Here is a 26,403-nt window from a genome sequence, read left to right as displayed (position 1 = left end):
CTACACAATTTTTAGGACAGAGATATTGGATATGAAGCCCGTATTCGATCTGTCTATAGATTAAAGTCTATACTTTTAATACTGATACTTTTTTACTTGTTCTCGAGAAAACAAAAGTTATGAATTTTCATAAGTTGGTGCCGACAGAAGTGCATAATCTTTGGTCATAGTCCTTGGAAAGTTTTAAATGTCATCGAGTTCATAAACAACTAATCGTATAATTAATGTAGAAATAAGGCGGAACTACCATTGGGATATCAGATGGAGTTTTTCCGACTTAACCTATTTTGCCGAGCCCGAATGTGAGTTTCGTAGTCTCATACAGTACTGCGTGTAGAATTCGGAGTATATGAATCGTAGTTGGTATCGCCCGATTTTTGATAAAAATGTTCTAAATGCCTGTTCCAGAACCTTCAAGAATCTACAAATTTTTACTACTGAAAATGAGTAGATTCTTGCAGTACTGGAACAGACCATAAATGTAATTTTCTGAATTTTTCAGTTGCATGGACTCTATAACTTCTGGTAAAATAGTAAAGTTGTGTTTTTATGACATAAAAGAATATTATTTTCTTACAAAAGCTGGCAATGTTTGATTGGAATTGTTCGGTACAAGTCTAATCTGCACTCTGGGATTCGAGTTATTCTTTTTTTGAAGTTATTTATTTCAATTAATTAATGTTATACAAATAACAGTAATAGGGTTTTTAGATAGATCTTCTTATCAGCATCAGTCCTCGCGGTAAAATGTGTCCAATTGATAACTTAATAAGGCAAAAGTAACACGAAACTTTTTTAATGGGACTGAAGTTAATGTGTGATATTTGGATATGTACTTTGAAGAATAAAAAATACTGTAAATCTTTGAAATAGAATCGAAAATGTCAAATAAGAGCTACTGTGGTTAAAAATTCTGGGATACACCAAAACGTAAACCTACATGTGTAATATTCATTTGAAAGATTTTTTAGTTATTGCGTCAATTATGTTGGAGAATTTGGTTAAAAACTTCAAAATACCAGGCGGAACTTTTGTATGGGGACTATACTGAAGGTATTATGATATGCTGCATTTTACTCTGTTCCAAATTTCAAATAATATTGTAAACTCTCTCTATTGAAATTATATACTTTGTGTCAATGTTTCATATAAAATCAACTAAAAACCCTTTATGTAACGCTACACAACATTTTTTAATTTCATGATTTTTGGTCAAGTTGAGCCCCCCCCGAAATGAAATCCTGCGTACGTCCCTGCCGCAGCATATTCCACTCAACTGCTTAATGAAAGAAAAAAATATTTCAACACTTAGTTTTTCTCCTTTGTTTTTGCTATAAAATGCATTGTCTAGATTTTGTAGATATTTTCATTTTTTTTAAGGTTTGTACGGACTCTGGGTTAGGATAATTTGCATTTACTTCAAGTTTTTTATTATACCCTACACCACTATCTGCAAAGGGTATTATAAGTTTGTTTTGGTAAAATTTCATGCAACACCGCGAAATATTCGTCGGAGACCCCCAATGTAGTATACCAATAAAGCGATTTTGAGATGTGTGACTGTCCGTCCGTCCGTCTGTCCATTATAAATTGTAATCAAACTACAGGCCGAAATTATGGACCGATCGTCACGAAATTTTGTATGGAGGATTTAGACCAGAATAGATCCCTATTTTTATTGGTGATGATCGTGAAATATTTAGCGGGTGAAATGGACCAAAAACATAATATTTAACCAATTTTGTAACGGCTCTGTAGGTCGCAATAATAGTCCGATCAACACGAAATGTTAAATAAGGTAAGAGTATATGTCAAAGAAGAAGCTTGCAATATGAGATGACGATCAGAAAATATTTAGAGGGTTAAGTGGACCATACCTTTTGTGTGAAAATTACGAAAATTTTGAATATACAGCTTATATCTTTATTCCTGGAAGAGACATTCCGGGCAAGTAAGTTATACTTGGAAGACGATTCTTTGACCTTTCTATTGATGTCAATTATGTTGATGTACGTGATCATATAACAGAGTTACAGCCTAATATATCCAGTTTTTTGTTTGTAGTGTTATCATAAACATGCTAGAGGTCGCAATTACAGCTCAATAGTCACGAAACTTTGCTGGAGGTAAGAGTTTAGGTTGAAGAAAATGTCTATAATTTTGCATGATGATCTGATATTATTTAACGGGTGACATAGACCATTGCTTTTGTATGAAAAATATACAAATTTTATTTTTGGTCCATATTTTAATTCCTGGGTGGCATATACCGGCAAAGTAGCTTACAAATGGAAAAATAGCTACTGACATTTCCCCTGATGCAAATTGCAATAATGTGTTTGCTAGTTAACGGGCCTACTGCCTAATATATAATGGGTTTTGTATAGAGAACCGCAATTCCTCCCATACTATCATGACAGAGAATATTTCAGTTCAGTTGTCCAATTGGATTTTTTTTACAAATATTGCAGCATTTGGTCGCTTCGCCATCTATTTTATACCCTCAGTCTTTAGGGTAAAGGGAATATATACAAAATACGACCAAAGATGTGCCTCATCGAAATAATGTTTTTAGACCCCAAGTATATTTGGACGAAGTTCGTTTCAGACAATTTAGAGTCGATTTAGCACTGTCCGTTCATCTGTCTCTCTTACTGTCTAGCTGGTGCGCACGATAACTCCAGAACGGATCTACCGATTCGAACCAAATTTTACACTTTGAAATATTTTGCCCAAACTTAGTTTAATTTCGAACTTTGGCTATATTGATTCACTCCTTCGGGAACCCCCCCACAAAAGTTCAAAATTTGTCTGCAAAATTGTGTGAAGGATAACTGTCGCAGTGAGCATTCGATTTGGTCCAAACTTTCCATATATTATTATTCCTTCCTGATATAGATCGGGTAAGAGTATACCGGTCCACACCTTCAAGTACCTCCCTCACAAAATTCGGAAAAGTGAAATTTAAGAGTCCTCTCGAATCGTTTTGAATATTTTCAGCAGATTATCCTTGCGGTCCCCTTTACGATGGTACAATTGCAATGGCAATTCCATACTTCCTGAGATTATGGCCGAAAAGCTCCAAGAAACAATGAAAAATAAACAAGAAACTCAACTAAAATGGCAAATCTGCAAGATAACTCTTAAGGGGATTTTCTGATTGGTCCAAACTTTGCACATCCTATTATTTCATCCAGTCATGTCCTTCGAGTACCTCCCACACAAAATTCAAGAAGTGCAGTATGAGGACCCGCCTCGTATCTATTTTAATTTTTTTGAAAAAGGATATATTTACGGTCCCTATTGCAACGGTAAAATTTTTCCGGAGTAAGTCCATACTTCCTGAGGTAATGGTCCAAAATTTCCAAAAAATAATTCTCAAACTTTTTCAAAAATCAGAAGTTAGCTTACAAAACTTGATTTGGTATAGCCTTACATTACGATACCTACAGATTCCACATATTTTGAAGCAAACTCGTGATACAAAATCAATATATTTTTTATACGGTATAATTATTGTGTTTGTTTCTTTTTCTGGTCAGATGCTGAGGGTATATTACCGTTAGCGCAGCTGACTCATACTATTGTCCTTTGTGTGTAATTGAATATGAATAATTTTGGGATTTATGAATTTGTTTGCATGCAAATTATGAATTTTCATTATTAGTTATTTCTACCGGTATAAAATACATGTTTGATATCACAATATATAACCAGAATGAACTATTTTCGAAATGCCCTGAAAATCACAAAACTGCGTGCATTATCATGTGTGAGGTACAAGTCCACAGTTTTTGGACGATAGATCTTCAATAAACTCACAATTTTCCCAAATATCAAATATCAGAGATATGGCAAATTGCATTGTATATGAGGAAAAGTCAGAATTTTTATACCCTACACCACTATGTGGGGAGGGTATTATAAGTTGGTTTTGCCCAAAACGTTTGTAACGCATCGAAATAATGGTCGTAGACCCATACTTATACATACCAAAATGAATGTCTCGACGAGCTGAGTCGATCTGGCTATGTGTGTCCGTCCGTCCGTCCGTCTGTCCGTCTGTCCATCTAAACCTTGTAATCACGCTACAGGTCGCAATTTTGATCGGATCGTTACAAAATTTTGGGTGTTGATGAGGGTCCCGGAGGGGAAGAAGCCTATTGATTTTGGTGATGGTCGGATAATATTCAGGGGTCGAAATGGGCAAAAAACTTGTGTGGATAAAAAGACAACGCTTTTTTCTAAAGCGAATATCTCAGCTTCTACATGGGGTATACCAAAAGCAAGACCTGACTATTAAAGTAGAAAATATCACCTTTCTAATGATGTAAAGTAAGTTTTCGTAGGCGATCAAACAACGAAGATATCACAATAGTCGGAAATAAAACCCAACTTTTCATTTTTGCGATTTTAATTAAAATGACGAATATCACAGCTTTGGTTGAGGACTTTCCAAAAGCAAAGCCTGACTATGAAAGTAAAAGATCCCATCAATACAATGATGCAAACTAGGTCGGCGTAGGTGACCAAATAACGGAGATATCGCAATATTCGGTAATACATCCCATTTTTAAATTTTTTTGGAAATCACGCTACAGGTCGCAATTTTGATCGGATCGTCACGAAATTTTGAGAGTTAATGGGGGTCTCACAGATGAAGAAGCCTATTGATTTTGGTGGTGGTCGGATAACATTTAGGGGTCGTAATGGGCAAAAAACTTATTTGGAGAAAAAGTCAACATTTTATTCCAAAGCAAATATCTCAACGTCTATAAGGGGTATATAAAAAGCAAAACCTGGCAAGGAAAGTAGAAAATATAACCTTTACAACGATGTAACGTGGGTTGTCTTGGGTGGTCAAACAACGAAGATGTCGCAATAGTCGCTAATAGAACCCAAATTTTCATTTTTGCGATTTTAATAATAATGACGCATATCACACCTTTGGTTGGGGTCCATCTAAAAGCAAAGCCTGACTAAGAAAGTAGAAAATTCCATCTTTAAAATTATGCAAAGTAGGTTGGCGTAGATGGTCAAATAATAGAGATATCGCAATATCGGTAATACATCCCTTTTTCCACTTTTTCTGCAATCACACCACAGCACTATAGGTCAAACGGGTCATTTTATTGGCCAAAAGTCTTAAAGTTAAAACAAGTATTTGGTTTAAGTTAATATAGCGTTTTTAGATTCAGGGAGAAAAATGGAACAACGTGGGCCAAAAAATTAACCCTTTATAGACCAAATACACAACTCGTACCTTAACCCTTTTGGGGACAAAAACTGGAAGGTCTGTTATTTGTCTACAGAATTGAAGGCATCGACGTCCAATAAGTTCAGAAGCTTGTTTGTTGTGTTTCGTTTTAGTTTTACTGTGAATATGCCTTAAAATTATTACCTTGAAAATCCCAACAATATGATGTGAAATATTTTGACTATAACTGTATATATTTATAAAAGATTTGTAAATAATTTGACTTTGGAACACAGCAGAATGCTGTAGACTCCAATTTGGCTAACATTATTTGGTAAGAGGTTTAACCCTGACTTCAAAAAATCAATATTATGGAAAATATGGTAACCTAAAAAAAGTTGCATAATTCTTGTCGAGCAAATTTACGCAAAATCACATAAAATTTTCTGCTTTAGGCACGAGTTAATGAACCAATTACAATCTTCACTTTCATTGCCAAACGTTGCCGAGACGTTAAAAGCGTACATAACCTCAAAATGTTCTACTTTCTTCGAAAATTCAAACTTAACACCCATTTAATAACTATTTATACACATAAATGATGATAGGAGGGCATTTTTGATAAATAGATATCGAATACTTTCTAATCAAATCGTTACTTATGCTAATATTGTGATTTTGTTTCACCCAGAACGTATACAAGTGAACATATTTCGTTAAAAAGTTTTTAAAGATATTTTGATAATACATATTTGGCAGCCTGCCATGTAACGGTATAATTTCTCATACAAAAACAAAATTTATTTTTATTATATTTGAAGTGTTTCTTACAAGAACGTAACGCAAAATAAGTGAAAACACAAAGTGCGAAATCTGACTTTTGGCCAGTAAAATGGGCTGTTTGACCTATAGTGCACAGGTCGGAATTTTGATCGTATCATCACGAAATTTTCTCACAGAGATAGAAGCATATTGATGTTGGTGATGTCGATAGGTTATTTTGGTTCCGTTCGCCTTAAGTCATTTGGTATAAAAGACAGATAGGTGAAAACGTTCGTATCTCCCTAAAAGAAATGTTTTCGAGTGAAAAGATTATGCACAGAGGTAGTGGTGTAGGGTATCACATAGTCGGCCCCGTACCGACTATAGCCTTTTCTCACTTGTTTAATATTCCATTTGAAAAAAAAATTAAAATTTGTTTTGACGCTACATGAACGATTTTTGGTACATGCATTGAGAAAAAATTCCCATTCTCAAATCTGTTCGAGATACTAATTTTGGATATTGCGCGCAAAAGTTATGGCGGATTCAATTCTGATTATTAGAAAAAATTTTATAAAAACGCTATTCATTATATCGAGAAACATTGTTCATTTATGGCTTCCTACATACTATATGTTTACTGAGGTCCCATAACTATAGTGAAAAGTTGTAAATTTTCGCGGAAATTAGGAAAGCATTCAAAACAATTGGTAGTTTGCAACTTGTTTCAATAAAATTCAAACAAAAGCTATAAAAATCCGTTTAGCGGTTTGCATATTATAGCAAAAAACAAAAAAAACATATTGAGGAAATTTATAAAATTTTTGTAAGAGAAAATATTTATTAAAATTTATTTTGTGAGTTAGTTGAAGAAAATGTAAGAAAAATAGGTCGGAGTTATTCTTTTATTTTAGTTAAATTTCACGCAACATTTAAATTTTTTATTCTAATCACTTCTCGAATACACGCTAACATCTAGCAGAAAATATTGGTATCTTTCAAATAAATGTTCGGTTCCTTTAAATGGGGTATAATCTTGAAATAAAACTGTATCGGCTAATGTTCATTTTGAAATGCGTGTAAATCGCGAAATCCTCAAAATCGCTTGATACGCATTCGGTTTACCAATACAGCGAATTCTTCTCTTTTAATTTGTACACATTTGCCAGGATTTATTTTGGTCGCTAAGATGTAGCACCGTCTGCAGTTTAGTGTGCAACAAACTGTATAACGCTTATAATTTGCACAAAACGCATACACTTTTTATGCGCATCCGATTTCACTATCATTCATGAAAAAATACATCGATCTAAACATATTTCGATAAAATCCATCAAGAACCGTGGATGTAGCATCACACACTATTTTTGCGATATATCGGATACAGCTCCCATGCCACTAAATTTTTTAAACCGCTGTTTTCGCAAAAACGCGAGTGATGTGTCAGTTTCTTTATTGAAAAGGAAACGATCCACAGAAAACGCGATTAAATCCACGATATTTTCAAAAATATTTTACGCACATTTTTCGGTTTTTGCAGTTGCCGTTTTCGCCGTTCTAGTGGATGGATTTTCACGATCTATGATATATATGATCCGGGCCGTCAAAAAACTAAAATATCTTGGGGTCCCAGCACAATCAAAAGGATATTGTAAATACTGTACCCAAAAAATAGGGTTTTTGGAAAAAATATCGCACTAAATTTTGGCCTTTGGAAGTGGATTACTGTGATGCTGTCTGGGCTACATAGACAATATGCATATCAAATTATGCGTAATCAAAAGTACTTTGATTCTATTATATGTTTTCTGAAATACCCGAATGCGCGTCGCAGTTAGATCAAAAATACAAAAAACACCTAAAATCTGGCTTCAAAATGTCAGCATCCATAAATGGTGGATGAAGTGGAGATTTTGAAATGTGATACATTAGAAGTGTAATCTTCATTTTGTATTCTTCTACTTTTACTTTGGGCAGATATCCGTAATTTAAACGGTTTAACCGCCAATCGGATAACAACGTAAAAAAACTCGTTTGCTTCAACGTGTTTTTACGTATTTTTATTCATTTACTCGGTCATAGCTTCCGCGCAAATAAACTTTTTTAGCCACATTTTTGAGCTTTAATTAAAAACACTTCGTTTGATCCAACTATGGTCATATTTCGTGGTACACTGCAATATTTCGCGAATTATAACAGTGCAACCCTTGGCTTCATCAATGTTAAATTTTTTTGACTTTTCGTCATATATATTTATTTATATTAAGTGTATTTCAGAAAGGAACCTGGTATTTAAAGAAAATTTAAAGATGTAGCAGGAGATGCAAATCAAAGTGAATTATCCAATTTTGGCATATGTTTTAGAAATGTATAATTTATATAATTGTTCCACAAACATCCCAGCAAGGACATGGGAGGCTTCTCTTATATCAATGGATTTATATTAGATCATTGATATGTGACCTAGTTTTTATTGCCGAATCCGAAAGGCTGAAATACTCAGGAAATATTGCCAACATTACAAAGTAATATTTTGCAACCGTTGAAAATTTTATGTGGCCAGGCCTGGGAATCGTAACCGGGCATTCAGCGTGCAAGGCGGTTGCACATAGCTAATTCCTAGAAGTTGTGGTGTAGGGTATCACATGGTCGGCCCGTCCGACTATAGACTTAGCTTACTTGTTATTTGTTGATTTTTCGCGAAAATAAAAAAAAATTTAGTAAATATTTAAACATCTACGACTAGATATGGAATACCATTAATGATTTATGCAGAGAGAGCGTGAAGCCTATTGATTGGTGATGGTGGGATAATATTCATATTATAACAGCTTTGATTGGGGACCTTTTAAAGCAAAACCTGACAATGATGTAGAAAATCTCACCTTTACAATGATGTAAAATAGGTTAGTCAGTAATACATCTTATTACTCCATTTTTATACACTCCACCATAGTATGGAGAGTACATTAAGTTAGCTTTCTGTTTGTAACGCCTTGAAAAAATAATTTGCGACCCTATAAGTTGTATATATTCTTGATCAAGATAAAATTCTGAGCTGATCTTGTCATGTCCGTCCGCTGTAATCACTCTAGCATCCGAAATAATTGAGCTAGAATTCTATATATTGTTCTTTCCATAGGCAGGTCAAGTTCGAAGATGATACCTTCCACTTTTCGTTATTTTGGGGATTTATTTTTGTTATAGCCCTTATAACGGCACCTCCCGATTTTAGGTTTTGTTAGGAGTTTAGCTCCATTTATCTTTAGCTCCATTTATCTGTAATTTGACATTTGAGGTTCCCAGTGGTCACAAAACTTCTACACCAAAAATTGTGTACATACATATGTTCATGTTTTGCTATAGCCCCCGGTATTTTGAGAATTATAGCTACAATTTTTGCCCGAAAAAGCTGTAATTTGACATTTTCTCCACCAAAAATTGTCAACATGCCCCATATAACGATACCTCCCAATTTTATGTGTTTTGTGGAGTTTAGCTACATTTGTTGACCGAACTATCTGTCAATATATGTAAATACTAGCAAAATGCCCGCTACTACGTATGCGGAAAAGGAATAATATAAAAATTAAGAATATCACTGTGCAACACGAAAATTATTAACCATATTCTGACACCGCAGTGTGATAGAACACCAAAAATGAGAAGACACGTGTCTCGCCGTTTTTCCCTATCTCATCAATTTTCGCGGTTATATGCCTCCAAAGGTTTGAGGCTTTGATGTAGAAAGGGTCATTTAGTCAGGACAATATCTTCCAAACCGTTAGGAAATTTGAATTTATCTCAGAGGCAAAGTTGTAGCTCTTGTCTTAAAGAACAAAAATTGTGAACACATATAATCCATCAAGCTTCATCTGCAAGGTCAAAATCGCCATGGTCAAATTTCTTTTAAAAATTTTTCATAAGTTTTGTTATACAGCTTTCAAACCGATCAAATTTGAAGCAAACAACCAACGTCAAAAATGTACCTCTGATCTCAATAAACATCTTTCTAGAATATACGAACCCTGAAGGAACAGGTCTTAATGGTCTTTTCTAGGATTCTGCTCCATAGATATTAAACCGTTCAAAATTCAATAAAACAATCAACCACAATAGCGTGGCAAAGGTATCAATAAACAACTTTCTGGAACATGCGAAATGTCTGTGAACTGTTCTTAATGGTAAAAATAGCAAAAATCTTTTGGAAATATCCAATTTTTATACTTTTTTCTCCGACTCTGGTCCAAAGATACGCAACCGACCAAAAATAAAGGATACTGTCAACCACAAAAGATTTCAATAAATAACTGTTTAGAAAATATGAAGATTCTAAGAATGATTTTTAGGGCTGAAATTCACGAACAATTAATTTTTTTTTAACATTCCCCCTGCTCCGGTTTGGAAATAACAAGCTGTTAAAAACTTAAGGAAATTTGAAAGGTTTGTTATTTACGGACCTGAACAGGAAAGAATAATCCAAAATAATCTAATTTTGAGCTTAAAGAATCGTTCCTAGAATCTTCATTTGTTCTTGAAACTTGTTTGTTGAAATCTAATGTACATTTTTTTAGTTGACTGTATTCTTAATTTTTGGGCAGTTGCGTATCTTTGGACCAGAGTCTGAGAAAAAAGTATAAAAATTGGATATTTTCAAAAGATTTTTGCTATTTTTACCATTTAAAAACCCTCCATAGACATTTCGCATGTTCCAGAAAATGGTTTATTGATACCCTTGCCGCTGTTGTGGTTGATTGTTTTATTGAATTTTGAACGGTTTAATATCTATGGAGCAGAAGCCGAGAAAAGAGGATAAAAATCGCAATTGTTTTGCTATTTTGACCATTAAGACCTGTTCCTTCAGGGTTCGTATATTCTAGAAATATGTTTATTGAGATCAGAGGTACATTTTTGAAGCAAACAACCAACTTCAAAAATGTACCTCTGATCTTGAAAAACTTGAGACAAATTTTGAAAAAAAATTTGACCATGGCGATTTTGACCTTGCAGATGAAGTTTGGTGGGTTATATGTGTTCAAAATTTTTGTTCTTTAAGACAAGAGCTACAACTTTGCCTCTGAGATAAATTCAAATTTCCTAACGGTTTGGAAATAGAATCCTGACTAAATGACCCTTTTTACATCAAAGCATCAATATTTGTAGGCCTATAACCGCGAAATTTGATGAGATAGGGAAAAACGGCGAGACACGTGTCTTCTCATTTTTGGAGTTCTATCACACTGTGGAGTCAGAATATGGTTAATAAAACATGACTCAAACAATTACACACAGTGTATTTAATATGGTGAACACTGAAAATTTTGATGCACTAATACCTATTTGAATTGATATTTAATTTTTTTCAAGTTCTGTTCGTAAACTTTTTGTTCGAATTTCAAAAAAGAAACCTCCACATTTTCCAACCGAATTTTGGAATTTGTGATATCAAAATGTTGAAAACCTTTATTAAAAAGATGTTACACTATATAATAGTTAATTTCTGATACATTTTATTTTGGGCCTTTTTATTGTCAGGGTGTAAAAATCTTCTTGTAAAACATTAGCAGCATAGATCTACCTTTTCAAATGAACTTACTATAACGTTCAAAATACACAAAAATAAAAAAAAATTGAAAAGGTACGTTTGACTTTTTGATTTCAATACATTAATTAGAAGAAGAATTTGTGTTAACATAGAAACAATAGTACATTATTCAGTACAATTATTAAAATCCAGGACCTTAGCTCAATTGTTACAGTTTTAGCTCTACTTGTTCACCCAATGCCAATGGTATTACATGTAGAAACCTTTCATACATTTAAAGGAGGATTTTAATAAACACTCTGATCCAATCTCAACAGTGATCCTAATAACAAATTTCATTTATCGATTCACTCAATACCAGTGCTTCAATATTTAGTATTATTTAATACTTCTAGTGCACTTATTGTACGATCACCTCTAACAATGAGCCTGACAACATAATAATATATCAGAATTCCACTTCTATTCCTTAGCCCAATACCAAATTTATTACAATTTTGTACTTTTCACACACTAGTTATATAATTCCAGATTTATTGCTACACCCAACGTCAAATTTAATACCATTTAGTACATTTCATATTTCTCAATAAATCAGCCAGCCCAATTCCAGAATTTGTATGCATTTCAAAAAATCCTTATCTAAACACCAACACATTCCCTCATACAACAATTCGAAATTCCACCCATACCCCTTCATGCAACACCAAACTGGTACCATATTTAGTACTTATAATATCTTTATGTTTCAAAAATTACTTCCTTTTATCCAAAACTATATCCCAACCGCGATTTAGTATTTTTCGTATACATAAGTAGGAATTTCCAAAACTTCCTCTCTATCTCCACTCTAAACGTCAACTGCTAAACTAATACCGAATTTCACAATTTCAGCTCTACCCCTTTACACAATAACAATTTGAACCAAATTCTGTGCCATTTAGTACTCTTCGTACATATATTGTACGTATATCCACAACCACATCTCAACCCTACACACCAACAGCGGCTATAATAACAAATTTCCGAATTCCACCTTATTCATAATACCATTAATACCTTTCGTATGAAAATACGAATTTCAATAAGTAACTAAAACAGTAACTTCGAATTTCAGGATTCCACCTCTATCCGTCTACCACAATCTAAATTGTACCAAATTTAGTACCATTTAGTAATTTTCTTAACCATAAGTACGAACTTACAGAACTACCTCAGTCCTACACTCCAACAGTAATCTAAATTTCAGGATCCCAGCTCTCTCCGTTCACCCCAATCCAAATTGAAACAAATTTAGTACCATTTAGTACTTTCGTACTCATAAGTACGAATTTCCAAAACCACCTCAAATCTAAGCTCTAACAATATATCAGGATTCCAGCGCTATCCGTTCACCAAACTCCACATTGTACCAAATTTAGTACTTTTCGTACCCATAAGTACGAATTTCCAAAACGTCCTCAATCCTAAACTCCAACAGTAACCTTAACTCGAAATTTCAGGATTCCAGCTCTATCCGTTCACAACAATCTAAATTGTACCAAATTTAGTACCATTTAGTACTTTCCATACCCATAAGTACGAATTTCCAAAACTACCTCAATCCTCCACTCCATCAGTAATCTTAATTCCAAATTTCGGGATTCCAGCTCTATCCGTTCACCCAAATCCCAATTGAGTACCATTTTGTAGTTTTCGTACCCCCTAAGTTCGAATTTCCAAAACTTGCTTAATCCTACACCCCAATAGTAATCTTAATTCAAAATTTCAGGATTTCAGCTCTATCTGTTCACATAAATCCTAAATTTACCAAACTTAGTACCATTTAGTGCTTTCCGTAACCATAAGTACGAATTTCCAAAACTACCACAATCCTACACTCCATAAGTAATCTTAATTCCAAATTTCAGGATTTCAGCACTATCCGTCCACCTAAATTTAAATTGTACCAAATTTAGTACCATTTAGTACTTTCCGTACCCATAAGTACGAATTTCCAAGACTAACTCAATCCTACAGTCTAACAGTAATCTTAATTCCAAATTTCAGTATTCCAGCTCTATTCGTTCCCCCAAATCCAAATTGTACCAAATTTAGTACTTTCCGGACCCATAAGTACGAATTTCCAAAACAACCTCATTCCTACACTCCTTAAGAAACCTTAATTATAAATTTCCATACCTATAAGTACGAATCCATAAGTAATCTTGATTCCAAACTTTAGGATTTTAGCTCTATCTGTTCACCCAAATCTAAAATGTACCAAATTTAGGACATTTAGTACTTTCCGTACCCATAGGTATGAATTTCCAAAACTACCTTAATCCTCCACTCCATCAGTAATCTTAATTCCAAATTTCGGGATTCCAGCTCTATCCGTTCACCCAAATCCCAATTGAGTACCATTTTGTAGTTTTCGTACCCCCTAAGTACGAATTTCCAAAACTTGCTTAATCCTACACCCCAATAGTAATCTTAATTCAAAATTTCAGGATTCCAGCTGTATCCGTTCCCCTTAATTTAAATTGTACAAAATTTAGTACCATTTAGTACTTTTCGTAGCAATAAGTACAAATGTCCAAAACAACCTCAATGCTACACTCCAAAAGTAAGCATAATTTCAAATTTCAGGATTCCAGCTCTATCTGTTCACCCAAATCCAAATTGTACCAAATTTAGCACCGTTTAGTACTTTCTGCACCCATAAGTATGAATTTCCAAAACTACCTCAAACCGTCACTCCATCAGAAATCTTAATTCCAAATTTCAGGTTTCCAGGTCTATCCGATCCCGAATCCAAATTGTACAAAATTTACACTCTAAATCCTCACTCAATCCTACACTCCAAAAGTAATAAAATTTCAAATTTCAGGATTTCAGTTCTGTACGTTCACCCAAATCCAATTTGTACCAAATTTAGTACCGTTTAGTACTTTTCGTACCCTAAGTACGAAGTTCCAAACCTACCTCAATCCTTCACTCCATCAGTGATCTTAATTCCAAATTTCAGGCTTCCAGGTCTATACAAATTGTACCAAATTTAGTACCATTTAGTACTTTTCGTCCACTAATCATGAATTTCCGAAACTACCCCCATATCTCAACGTAAAATTCCAAATATCAGATTTTCAGCTCTATCCGTTCACCCATATCCAAGTTATACTAAATTGAGTACCATTTAGTACTTTTCGTTCACATAAGTAGGAATTTCAAAACTCTTCTCAATCCTACTCTTCAACAGTAATCTTAATTCCAATTATTATCTTATTATAATTAATGTCGAGCTCTATCCGTACACCCAAATCTAAATTGTACCAAATTTAGTACAATTTAGTACTTTTCGTACACATAATCATGAATTTCCGAAACTACCCCCATATCTCAACGTAAACTTCCAAATATCAGATTTTCAGCTCTATCCGTTCACCCATATCCAAGTTATTCTAAATTGAGTACCGTTTAGTACTTCTTGTACACTAGGGATATAACTTTTTGCACTTTTTTGCAAATATCAAAAATACCACCACATAGCCGTGTAGAGCATGAAAAACTATTATGAAATGTGGTGTCAATTTTTCTCTACCGCGAAAAAAGTTTCCGCACCAAATGCATTGAAGTTCTGTAATGCATTTTTTAATTTTATCTGTGATAACAACATATTTGCTTTTCATTAAAATTTTTATTTTTTTGTAATCTAATTTAAAATCATTATCAAAGCGTTCTGGACCAATTTGTTCTAAAATCGCGCCATTTCGGACCATATTAAGATTTTTTGACACTATTGCAATTTTTGGTTTTTCTTTATAATCTCGTGAATTTTATGTTTATATTTTTTTAACCTATCGGACAAGAGAATATGGAGTCATTTGCAACTAATTCGCGAAAGTTACAGGCTGTTTTTGTTGACTTTGCCTGTGAGAATTGTATTTTTTTCTATAAATATTTATTCAAACAAAGCAAATTTAAAATTATAAGTACAAAAAGCATCAAAAGGGTTTTAGTAATCAAAGTTGGTGCGGAGACTTTTTTCACCGAATCGATCTTAGAAACGCGTTTTCATTACTAGGACAAAATTCCCCACATGGTAGTGGTGTTGTATTTTTGTAGAAAACCAATACGATCCTCACAAGCAAAGTCAACAAAAACAGCCTGTAACTTTCGCGAATTCGTTGCAAATGACCCCATATTCCCTGGTCCGATAGGTGAAAAAAATAGAAACATAAAATTCACGAGTTTATAAAGAAAAACCAAAAATTGCAATAGTGTCAAAAAATCTTAATATGGTCCAAAATGGCGCGATTTTAGAACAAATTGGTCCAGAACGCTTTGATAATGATTTAAATTAGATTACAAAAAAATAAAAATTTTAATGAAAAGCAAATATGTTGTTATCACTGATAAAATTGAAAAATGCATTACAGAACTTCAATGCATTTGGTGCGGAAACTTTTTTCGCGGTAGAGAAAAATTGACACCACATTTCATAATAGTTTTTCATGCTCTACACGGCTATGTGGTGGTATTTTTTTGGTTATAGCCCTATTGTACACATAAGTATGCATTTCCAAAACTACATCCATATTTCTATCCTAAACTTCAATAGTAATCTTAACTCCAAATTTCAGGTTTCCAGCTCTATCCGATGACCCAAATTCAAGTTGTCGAAATATAGAACCTTTTGGTACTTTTCGTTCACATAATTTACGAATTTCCAAACCTATCTCAATCCTACACTCCAACAGTAATCTTAAATCCAAATTTCAGGTTTCGAACTCTATCCGTTGTTATTAAATTCAACACAACAGCTCTCATGTGTCTCTTGAACAAATTTCTTAACCAAAACCGACACCTCCTTCTATTATTATCCTTTTCATTACGAAATTACCATTTTTTCAACTTAATTTGTTTCATATTCGTCTAAGCTAAAAACCACTTAGGTGAATTATGTGACTTGAACAAGAAAATGAAAAGAAAAAGTTTTTTGTGGTTTAGTGTGGCTTTTAAAATGTTTTAAAGATTAAAGAAGTTTGTGAGCGTAAAAGCGACACATATTCGACAATTTTTGAAGTTTTATTAAATTAAAACAAAATTGAAAACGTAGAGGAACTTTCTAAATACAGGCCTTTGGAGGTCTTTTATAGACAACAGAATATCTCTGGAGGCCATCTAAAGACAACAGAAGACCTTTTGAGGTCTTCTAATGACAACAGAAGTCCTTTTGAGGTCTTCTAAAGACAACAGAAGAGCTTTTGAGGTCTTCTAAAGACAACACAAGACCTTTGGAGGTCGTTTAAAGACAACAGAAGACCTTTGGAGGTCTTCTAAATACAACAAATACAATGTTGAACTTTTGTGGGGAGGTACCCTACCGACCGATATGGGCCATTTTAGAACTTAAACTAAATTTGGACAAAATATTAGGATATCCAAAGTTTGGACCAAATTGGTTACCCCGTTCAAGAGATATCGTGCATACCATTTTAGTAAAATTTTTTATTTTTTTACTATAATATTAACGATGTAGTAAATACACTGTTAATAACAGATGACGGTTTTAGTGGATGGATTCAATTGCGTAAGAGCTCCGTCGGATAAAAAAAACTAAATTCTCGCGGGGTTCAAAGGAAATTGAATGACACTTGTAAATTTTAAACGCAAAAAATTGTTTTTTTTTTTTTAAGAGAATTCGCGCATCAAATTTTGGCCTTTAGACTCCAATTACTAGGATACTGTAAGGAGCACACTCATAAGATATACATTAAAAGACGTAAAATCACGAGTTCTATAATCATATTATGAGTTTTGAGTATTACCTTGTTGCGTCCGGATTATTAAAAAAATTCAAAAAACCCCGAAATTCCGGCTTCAAAATGTCAGCATAAATTTTAGGTGGATGCAGTGGATATATCGAAAATCATACACTAGTATCATGTTGCCCATGGAGTATTCTGTCATTCTTTCTTTGGGCATAGGTCTATAAAATGTATGGTTAAGCCAGAAATCCGAAGGGAACATAAAAAAACTTGTTGGCTTCAACCCGTTTTTACTCATTTTTCCACATTGATGCCAACACAGCTAACACGAAAATTAATTTTAATGGTCGACATTATGGGATCCCTCCTAAAATACTTCATTTCAAATAATTTCAGTCATACTATATAGAATATGTTAACAGTTTGCGAATTCTGAATGAGTGAAACTCGGATTCCATCGTTGGCATAAATGCTGAGGTTGTAATTAACGCAGAAAAATAAATCACAACAAATGCATTATTTAATAAGATTTATTTTCAGAAACTGTATATTAAAAATTAAATACTTAAAAATATAAGAAGAAATAATAAATCATAAAATTCCGAAAAATATTTAAATTTAATGATTAATGTGAAAAATATTTCCAACAAAATTCCAACAACTTAAGAAGTTTTGTGCAATCTCCAAAAAGAAAAAAACACAATAATTCTTATCAACAGAAGATAAGAAGTGCTACACGGAAAATTAAAATCTCCTGTGACATCTCCCTGCAACTGTGGTGGTGGTATTGGTGACCAAGAAAAAGAAAAAAACGAAAATATGTATCAACCTTATGACTATGATTACGATATTGTGGATTATTACTACGACAACAACGATGGTTATAGCACCAGTGCCCCATCAACGTATTTTTATGAGGAATATCCATCGCCACCGCCTGAGCCAGCTCCCATTATCTTGGGTTACGATGAATATCGTCGCCAGTTTATAAGTGAGTAATTTATTTTTCTGTTTTTGTCTTTTTTATTATTTTACATATAACCAACAATGTATTTATCATGTGTGTGTCTGTCTGTCGGTGTGTTTGCTTTTATTTACTTAAGATAATTATTTTTTGTAGATTTATCTGTTTCCTCTTCTGCTGTTGCTGCTGTTTCTTGTTTTTCATTCAACCAACCATAAAAATGTACAATGTATTTTAACACTTACCACAGAGGGTTTTACATCTGACTGCTTTCCGTAATGGCTATGTCCATACATACGTACAACATAAAAATAGTTTTTATTTTATTATGCTCTGCGATCTGAGAGGGGTCTTTTTAAACAGGACTTGTGTCCATTATTAACACATTTATAAATGTTAAACTATCTTCAGTATCACTAACAAGTTCAAAGTTTGTTTAGTAGATTTAATTTAAATAGGAAAGAAAAGAAGGTTCCGTTGGTAGTTGGTATCTCTATTATTTTTGTTTGTTCTCTATTTATCACCGTTTTTATCTTGTAATCCATTGAGGAACAAAATAAATACTTTATATCTACTAATAAACGCACGTCTTTTAGTGTTTTTAAAAGACTGCACATAAAAGACCATAAGAGTCTTCTATAGAAGACAGTCTCTTATAGCATAAGAAAAAGACCTTTAATCGAGGCCGTGATGTCTTTTTGTTGAATACCAGAAGGTGTTTTTAGGGAAGGCCAAGACGGCTTCTTACGGAAGACCAAAACTTCTTCTAGTATCCTTCTATATATGTAAGTAAGAGATCATCAAAAAGGAAATACTTCTTTCGAGTGTCTTCATATAGAAAACCAAATGACCTAGAGATCATTTTGTAGATAACCAGATATATTTTTACAGTGGGCCAGCAGGAATATTTAAAATAGACTAGAAGCAATCTTAGGGGTAAAGGTCTTATAACAAAAGGTCAGAATATATTCTTGCAAAAAGCCAGCCATATTTTACCGAAAGTCAGATGAATTTCTCGCAATCATAAGAAGCCCATATGACCTATAAAAACCCTCATAGAAAACCAGTAGTGCGATTCTCTAACTCATTTGTTTAAGAACCTATATTTATCAGTAAGATCTTTCTATATAAGACCAGAAAGTATCTTCTTATAGAAGATCAGTAGTGGAATTGTGTATCACATTTTTCGAGTTATCGACAAAAATCGGTAATTAACGAAATTCTTCGGTAAGTTAACAACCAAAATAAAGCCGTCGCTGAGTTCTACCGATAGCAAAGATGTCGTCAATTTTTATACATACTTTTCATTCATAATTTTGCGTTTTAATTTTACCGATTTTTGTCGGTAACTCAAAAAATTAGTTACAGAAAGCGTATTATTTCCAATGCTAAGCCCTGGTTTAATTCCTATATAAAGTCTTGTATAAAAGAAAGAGATAACGCTTACTTTAGGTGGAAACGTTTTAAAACCGTGGAATTATATGAAGAGTTTAAAATAGCACGAAGAAGAGTGAATGTAAATATTAGTGCTGCCAAGACAGAATACTATCTTAATAGATTTAGCTCAGCCATTAATTCCAAAAGTAAATGGAGGATTATAAATGATATTGGAATTGGAAAATCGAATGGCTTTGGTCACTGTCACGATGATCCCGATGAACTTAACAAAATTTTTACTAACATTCCGACATCACGGGCAGATCTCACATACTATGGCTCACATGTTAACTTTTCTAGTGATGGAGCTTTTGAGTTTCGGTGTGTTACTATTGCCGAAGTATTAGATTGCTGCGCTGTAGTAAAATCTAACGCCGTTGGACCTGACGGTATTGACCCCAAATTTCTACGCATACTTCTCCCCTGGATCATCGTTTATATTACTTATTTTTTTAATCAAATCCTAACTACTAGCACCTTTCCATCAACATGGAGGCATGCTAAAGTGGTTCCAATTCCCAAAGCCAATAACGAATTCCGACCCATTGCAATTTTATGTTACCTTTCTAAGATATTTGAGAAAATTTTACACAAACAAATAACGGAATACCTACAACGCGAATCGTTGTTAACTGGCTTGCAATCAGGTTTCCGTGCGGGTCACAGTTGCATTACAGCCTTGGCAGAAGTTTCGGAGTCAATAAGAAGTGATATTGACGACAATATGGTATCCTTCCTCGTCCTTCTCGACCATTCAAAGGCTTTTGATACCGTCGATCACCAAAATCTGCTTCTCAAACTTCGCAAATTTTTCCACTTTTCTTTGACGTCGACAAAGCTTATAAATTCTTACTTAATGAATCGCTCACAATCGGTATACATAGGAAACAAAAAATCTGAGTCTCTGCCAGTTCTCAAAGGAGTTCCACAGGGTTCCATAATTGGCCCGCTTCTTTTCTCTATGTACTCTAATGACCTTCCTCTACATTTATCCAACTGTCGAATTCATATGTACGCAGATGACGTACAACTTTTTTTGAGTTGCCACATAATTAACATGAATCAGTGCATTCAAAAAATAAACGACGACTTACTCCAGGTTCACGAATGGGCCAATGCTAATGGACTATTATTAAACCCGAAAAAATCAAAATGTTTAGTAATACACAAGAATAAGCGTATATCCTTCCAAGACATAGGCATCTTTGTAAATCATGAAAAGATTGAACTCGTTACAAGTGCTAAAAATTTAGGAGTAACATTCAACAGTTCTCTTTCATGGGAAAATCATGTTAATGTAGTCGTTGGCCAAACATTTGCTAAACTTCGTGCTTTATGGTTGTCTCATTCTTATACCCCCATTAGTATTCGTTGCCTCTTGGCCAAATCATACCTAGTGCCTGGGCTGTTGTACGGTTGCGAACTATTTGCATATTGTGATTCGCTAAGTCGAGACAAATTAAATGTGGCTTTTAACAGCATCATACGATACGTCTATGGTTTAACTAGAACACAACATATCTCACATCTTACAAAGTCTCTTTATGGATTCAGCCTTAATACCCTAATGAAAATTAGGTCCTTGCAGTTTTTGCACAAAATTATTACTACACATTCACCTAACTATCTTTACCAAAGGATTTCATTCAGTAGATCATATAGAGGGAGAAACATCATACCCAAAAGAAGAAAAAGTCTCGTCTCAAAATGGCATTTTTTTATTGGCGCTACACGTCTTTGGAACACTCTTCCACACGATTTACAACGCATCAACAACGTATCCACTTTTAAACATAAACTGGAACATTTTTTTCTAAACACAAATTATATTTTTTTTATTCCATATTGACTTCTCACACTTCAAAAACATCATTATTTAATTTATACACTCAAAATGTGTTCATATAAATTTATCTTTGTACAAGCTTTAGTTTAAGATGGATGTGATATTATTATAATTATAATCCTGAACTGTAATTTATAAGACCTTGTCTTGTTGTTCAGGCATAAATAAATAAATATATAAAAAAAATTCCACTACAGCAGGACTTCTTATATTAAACAGAAAATTCATTTACGAATAACTGCATTTCTTCTCATAGGAGACCAGAAGGTCTTCTATTAGAGGAGATCAGAAGGTCTCCTTACAAAAGACCGGTTTGACCTTCTAAATAATGCAAGATTATTCTTCTATAGAAGACAAGAATGTCCTCTATAAAATACCAGAAAGTTCGCCTATAGAATATCAGACGGCCTTCTTATAGAAGAACAGAGGGTCTTCTTATAGAAAAGCTGAAAAACTTAGTATAGAACAGTATAAAGTATTCGTAGAGAAGACCAGAAGAATAAAAGAGCAGATGGGCTTCGTTTAGAAGTGCATAAGGTCTATTTATAGAAGACACTGAGGTCTTCTCTTATAGGTAGACCTTCTGGTCTCCTATAGGAGGACTTTCTGTAGGTCTATTCTGTAACTGTTAACAACTATCGATATTGTTTAAATTTCTTTTGTTTTTGTAACAACAATAAAAGAAACAAATGAAATTGTTGTAAAATAAACAATGGGTGAAGTTATTAAAAAGTTACAGGATAGGCCTACTGGTCTTTTATAGAAAGACATTCGGGTAGAAGACATTTCGGTTTTCTATGAGACAATATTTGAGTGTTCTATAAGAAGACCCTCGTGTCTTCTATCAGAAGATCATCTGGTATTCTAAAAGAAGACCGTCTGGCCTTCTATAGGATCCTTTTGATTTTCTGATCTGATATCGAAGAACATTGGACATTCAGTGGGCCTATTCCGCAACTTTTTAACGACAATCTATATTGTTCTTTCTTTCGAGAAACTCAATTTAACAACATAATTAACAACCTTTGTATTCTGTAAAAAATTTTAACAACTTTTGTTAAAAATGTCGTTAAAAACAACACAAAAATTTTAGTAGTTTTAAAATCGACAAAAATGTTCAATATTGGATTTGCTTTTACTTCGTATGTATGTTTTGTTTAGGAATACATTCAACATGTAAAGCTTTTAAAAGTTTATCGTCAAGTTGTCTATATTTTTACAGAATAGCAAATCGTTACTGCAAATAATTTTAACTGTCGACAACTATTCAGTAGGCCTATTCTGTGAATTTAACAACTGTCGATATTGTTTAAGTTTCCTTTGTTATTGTAACAAAAACAAAACAAACAAATGAAATTGTTGTAAAATAAACAATGAGCAAAGTTGTTAAAAAGTTACAGAATTGGCCCCCTGTTATTCTACAGAAATACTGTCTGGGGTTCTATAGGAATACCTTTTGGTCTTCTACTGGGAAACCTTCTGAGCTCCTATAGGAGACTTTCTGGTCTCTTAGAGGAAATTTTTATAGAATGACATCCTGGTATTCTATAGAAGGACATTCTAGTCGCCGGTAAGAAGACCCTCCGGTCCTCAATGAGAAGACATTGGTTCCTTAAAATAAGACCTTGTTATCTCTTATAAAAAAACATTGTGTTTATCTATAAGAAGAACGTCAAGTCTTCTATAAGAAGAAATTCGTGTCTTCTCTAAGACGACCATCTGGAATTCTACAGAAAGACTGTCTGGTCTTCTTTAACTGTCTTCTATAAGAAAACCTCGGTGTCTTCTAAAGAAGATCCCAGTGTCTTCTATAAAAAGATATCGGTTTCTTCTATAAGAAAACCTCGATGTCTTCTTAAAGATGACATAAGTAAAGACCTCTGGTCGCCGGTAGAGACCCCTGTGGTCTTCTATGAGATGATATTCTGACCTTCTGTGAGAAAACAATTTGGTCTCCTAAAATACGACCTCCTGCCCCTTATTCAATTACTTTTTAACAACTTTACTCATTGTTTATTTTACAACAATTTAATTTGTTTGTTTTGTAGTTGTTACAAAAACAAAAGAAATTTTAACAACTTTTCAATCGATAAAAGTTACAGAAGAGCCTACTGGTCTTCTATAAGGTCTTCTGGTCTTTTATAAGGAGAACGTCGCACAGAGGGGAAACATAGGCCTAAAGTTGCTAAACACTCAAAATATAAAAATCGTTTTCTTTATGAAAAAATGTTGATAAACGGTAACCAGACTCTTTTCTACATTTGCTGTAACCATCCTCGACTTTGTAAGATTAACCAATCCAATGCAGCAGTCGATTGAACTCAGCCATACTGAAAACAAAAAGTAAATTTTCGAAAACTATGAAATTAGGTGAACTTTACAATGCCATTATTTTCGCGAAAATTTATATTTTTCAAGATTTAATGTTTTTGTACAGTCTCTGAACAAGATTAGCATTTAAAATTTTCAGATTGATTTTACATCTTTGCTCTTTAATAATGGTGATACATATCCTCTTTATGAACATTTTTTATGATAATTTTTAAGATTACTACAATTTCAATAGTGAAAAAGTCTATTTCCCCGTCGTTTCCCGACCATAGTTTCTTCTAATTTTTTGCGCCATTTCTAAAAAAATCTAATTTTTCTCAACTAAAATATGAAATATTTTTATATGGAATTGCAAGGTTTACTCACACTAAATTTTGCTCCGCCTTATAACCGGGGCTCTTATTTATCAGACTAAACCAACACCTATCAAATATGTTTGCATTATTCAGAAACATTCACGGCTTTTCTCATGTAAATTGAAAAAAATTTAATTTAAGTAAGTTTCAAAAAAATTAAAATTTGGAATGAAATATATGTGTATGGGACCATATATACATCTGTACCGATTTGTTTGAAAATTGGCTCAATGTTTTTTTAGGCTAGTTCAGGTTGCATGTGTCAAATTTCAGTGATTTTGGTGCATTTTTATCTCATATCAGATGCAAATATATATGGAAGCTGCATCCAAATCTGGACCGCTTTTCATTATTTTCTATAGGATTACAGAAGATATGCTTTGTGCAAAATTTTATATCAATCGGACTATAAATGAGCTTTCTAGGGCTTTTGATCAACTTTTAACACAAATTTCCCCTCTGTGCGTCATCACATTTATAAGAAGACCTTCTGTAAGACGAACGTCTAGTTTTCTAGAGGAAAATCTTCTGGTTTTCTAGGGGAAAACCTTCTGGTTTTCTAAAGAATATGGAAGATGAAATGGTCCTCTGATCCCTAAGGACATCTTATAGAAGACACTACGGTCATCTTTAAGAAGACATTGAGGGCTTTTATAGAAGAAACCTACGTCTTCATATAGAACACCGACACACAGTGTCACGACCGTGGCCAAAAATGGTCAAAATCAAGTACTTCGGAATACAAATTTATTGATGAGAATTTATAGTAAACATTTCAATTTGAAGGAATTCGAATTATGGTATTGATTTGTCAAGTAGTTTTGTCCATGGGAAGGTTCAAATCCTATAAATGTTGGAAATAACGGGTGATTTTTTAAGAACTATAGGAAAGTTTTTCAAAAACATACACATAAAATTCAGAAAAATGGATGAAATCTTTATTTGAATCGATAGTACGGTCCATATAATTTAATGTTTTAAAATTATTTCATGCAAATGTTGACCGTGATCGCGTCTCAAATGGTCCATCCGTTTGGTCCAATTTTGGTATACTCTTTCCAACATTTCGGCCGGTATCTCGTGAATAAATGCATCAATGTTGTCTTCCAATGCGTCAATTGAAGCGGGCATGTGTGTATAGACATGAGCTTTAACATAGCCCCACAAAAAATAGTCTAAAGGCGTTAAATCGTACGATCTAGGCGGCCAATTCTGCTTATTAACGTGCCCATTGAGCCAAAAATGAGTTCGTCGCTGAACACAATTTTTTGATAAAAAAAGTGGATCTTCGTTGTTATAAGATGTTGTTCGTTTGTAAGACGATTCATTGGTAAATTAAAGACCAAACTGAAGATGTTTGACAGTGAAACAAAACACGAAACGTCCGTCAGCTGTTTAAACCAGTGTTGCCAAAAAGATAATACACGCAGAGAAAAAATATGATTCATGCCACCATATTTTGAAATAAAAATATATATTATAGATATATGGTAACCTCTATCATATTTTAATAATACAATTTGTGAAATATTTTAAAATGATGTAGTAGCCGTCGAAACATGTTGTGGTTGCCTGTAATAGGTAGTATTTTTCTTGGAATTATACTGTACCTTTGTGATTAACTGCCCATTAAAAGATTTTTCTATATATTTTAAATAAAAGTTTTATTTATTTAAGAAAACCTTGGATATAATAGAATAAATAAGTATAATATAGAATACACTTATTAAAAAACACTATGCAGTTCTCTCTGTGGTCTCTCCGTTTGTTATGTATGTGCTCTACAAAAATATGCTCTACAAATATACATATGTGGCCTGTTCCCGTACTTTATAAAGTGGTAAAAGTCGTAAACGATTTTCATATAAATTTTGTGTACGGGAACGCAAAATGTGTAAAAGTGGTAAAAATTGTAAAAACTTTTTAGTTCTGGAACAAAGCTATGTTTATGTTGGAGAACATTACGAAACAACAACAGATGTTTATGTTATTCAAACATTCTTTTTCTTGTTATTTTGATCACTTGCATACGATTTTTATTAATTATTAATTACAAAATTAAATAATACACAAAATTTTATTTAACAAGTGAAAGAAAATGAAACACAACTCAGGCACTGATAACTTTTTGTCACTTTTTGATTTTTCTTTCTACGCATTTTCATATCTTCATTCACAAATAAATTGTTGTCATTAATATTGTCAACAAATA

The 26,403-nt window shown here is 33.4% G+C and overlaps 1 protein-coding gene across 1 annotated transcript in view; it reads left to right on the top strand.

Annotated features, from left to right (window-relative positions):
* Positions 1 to 26,403, top strand: part of Dys (Dystrophin) — a 917,866-nt gene that overhangs the window by 5,403 nt on the left and 886,060 nt on the right. The window contains exon 2 of the mRNA XM_073982338.1: positions 17,798 to 18,248. Within this exon, the coding sequence (XP_073838439.1) occupies positions 18,077 to 18,248 (172 nt within the window). The 5' untranslated portion in view covers positions 17,798 to 18,076. The remainder of the gene's footprint in view (positions 1 to 17,797; positions 18,249 to 26,403) is intronic.

This window comes from Musca autumnalis, unplaced genomic scaffold, assembly GCF_047663935.1.
Source record: "Musca autumnalis isolate F117 unplaced genomic scaffold, ASM4766393v1 scaffold_1, whole genome shotgun sequence".
Classification (NCBI taxonomy): Eukaryota; Metazoa; Arthropoda; class Insecta; order Diptera; family Muscidae; genus Musca; species Musca autumnalis.
The sequence above is the reverse complement of the archived record's forward strand: the minus strand, read 5'-3'. Positions and strand labels throughout refer to the sequence as shown.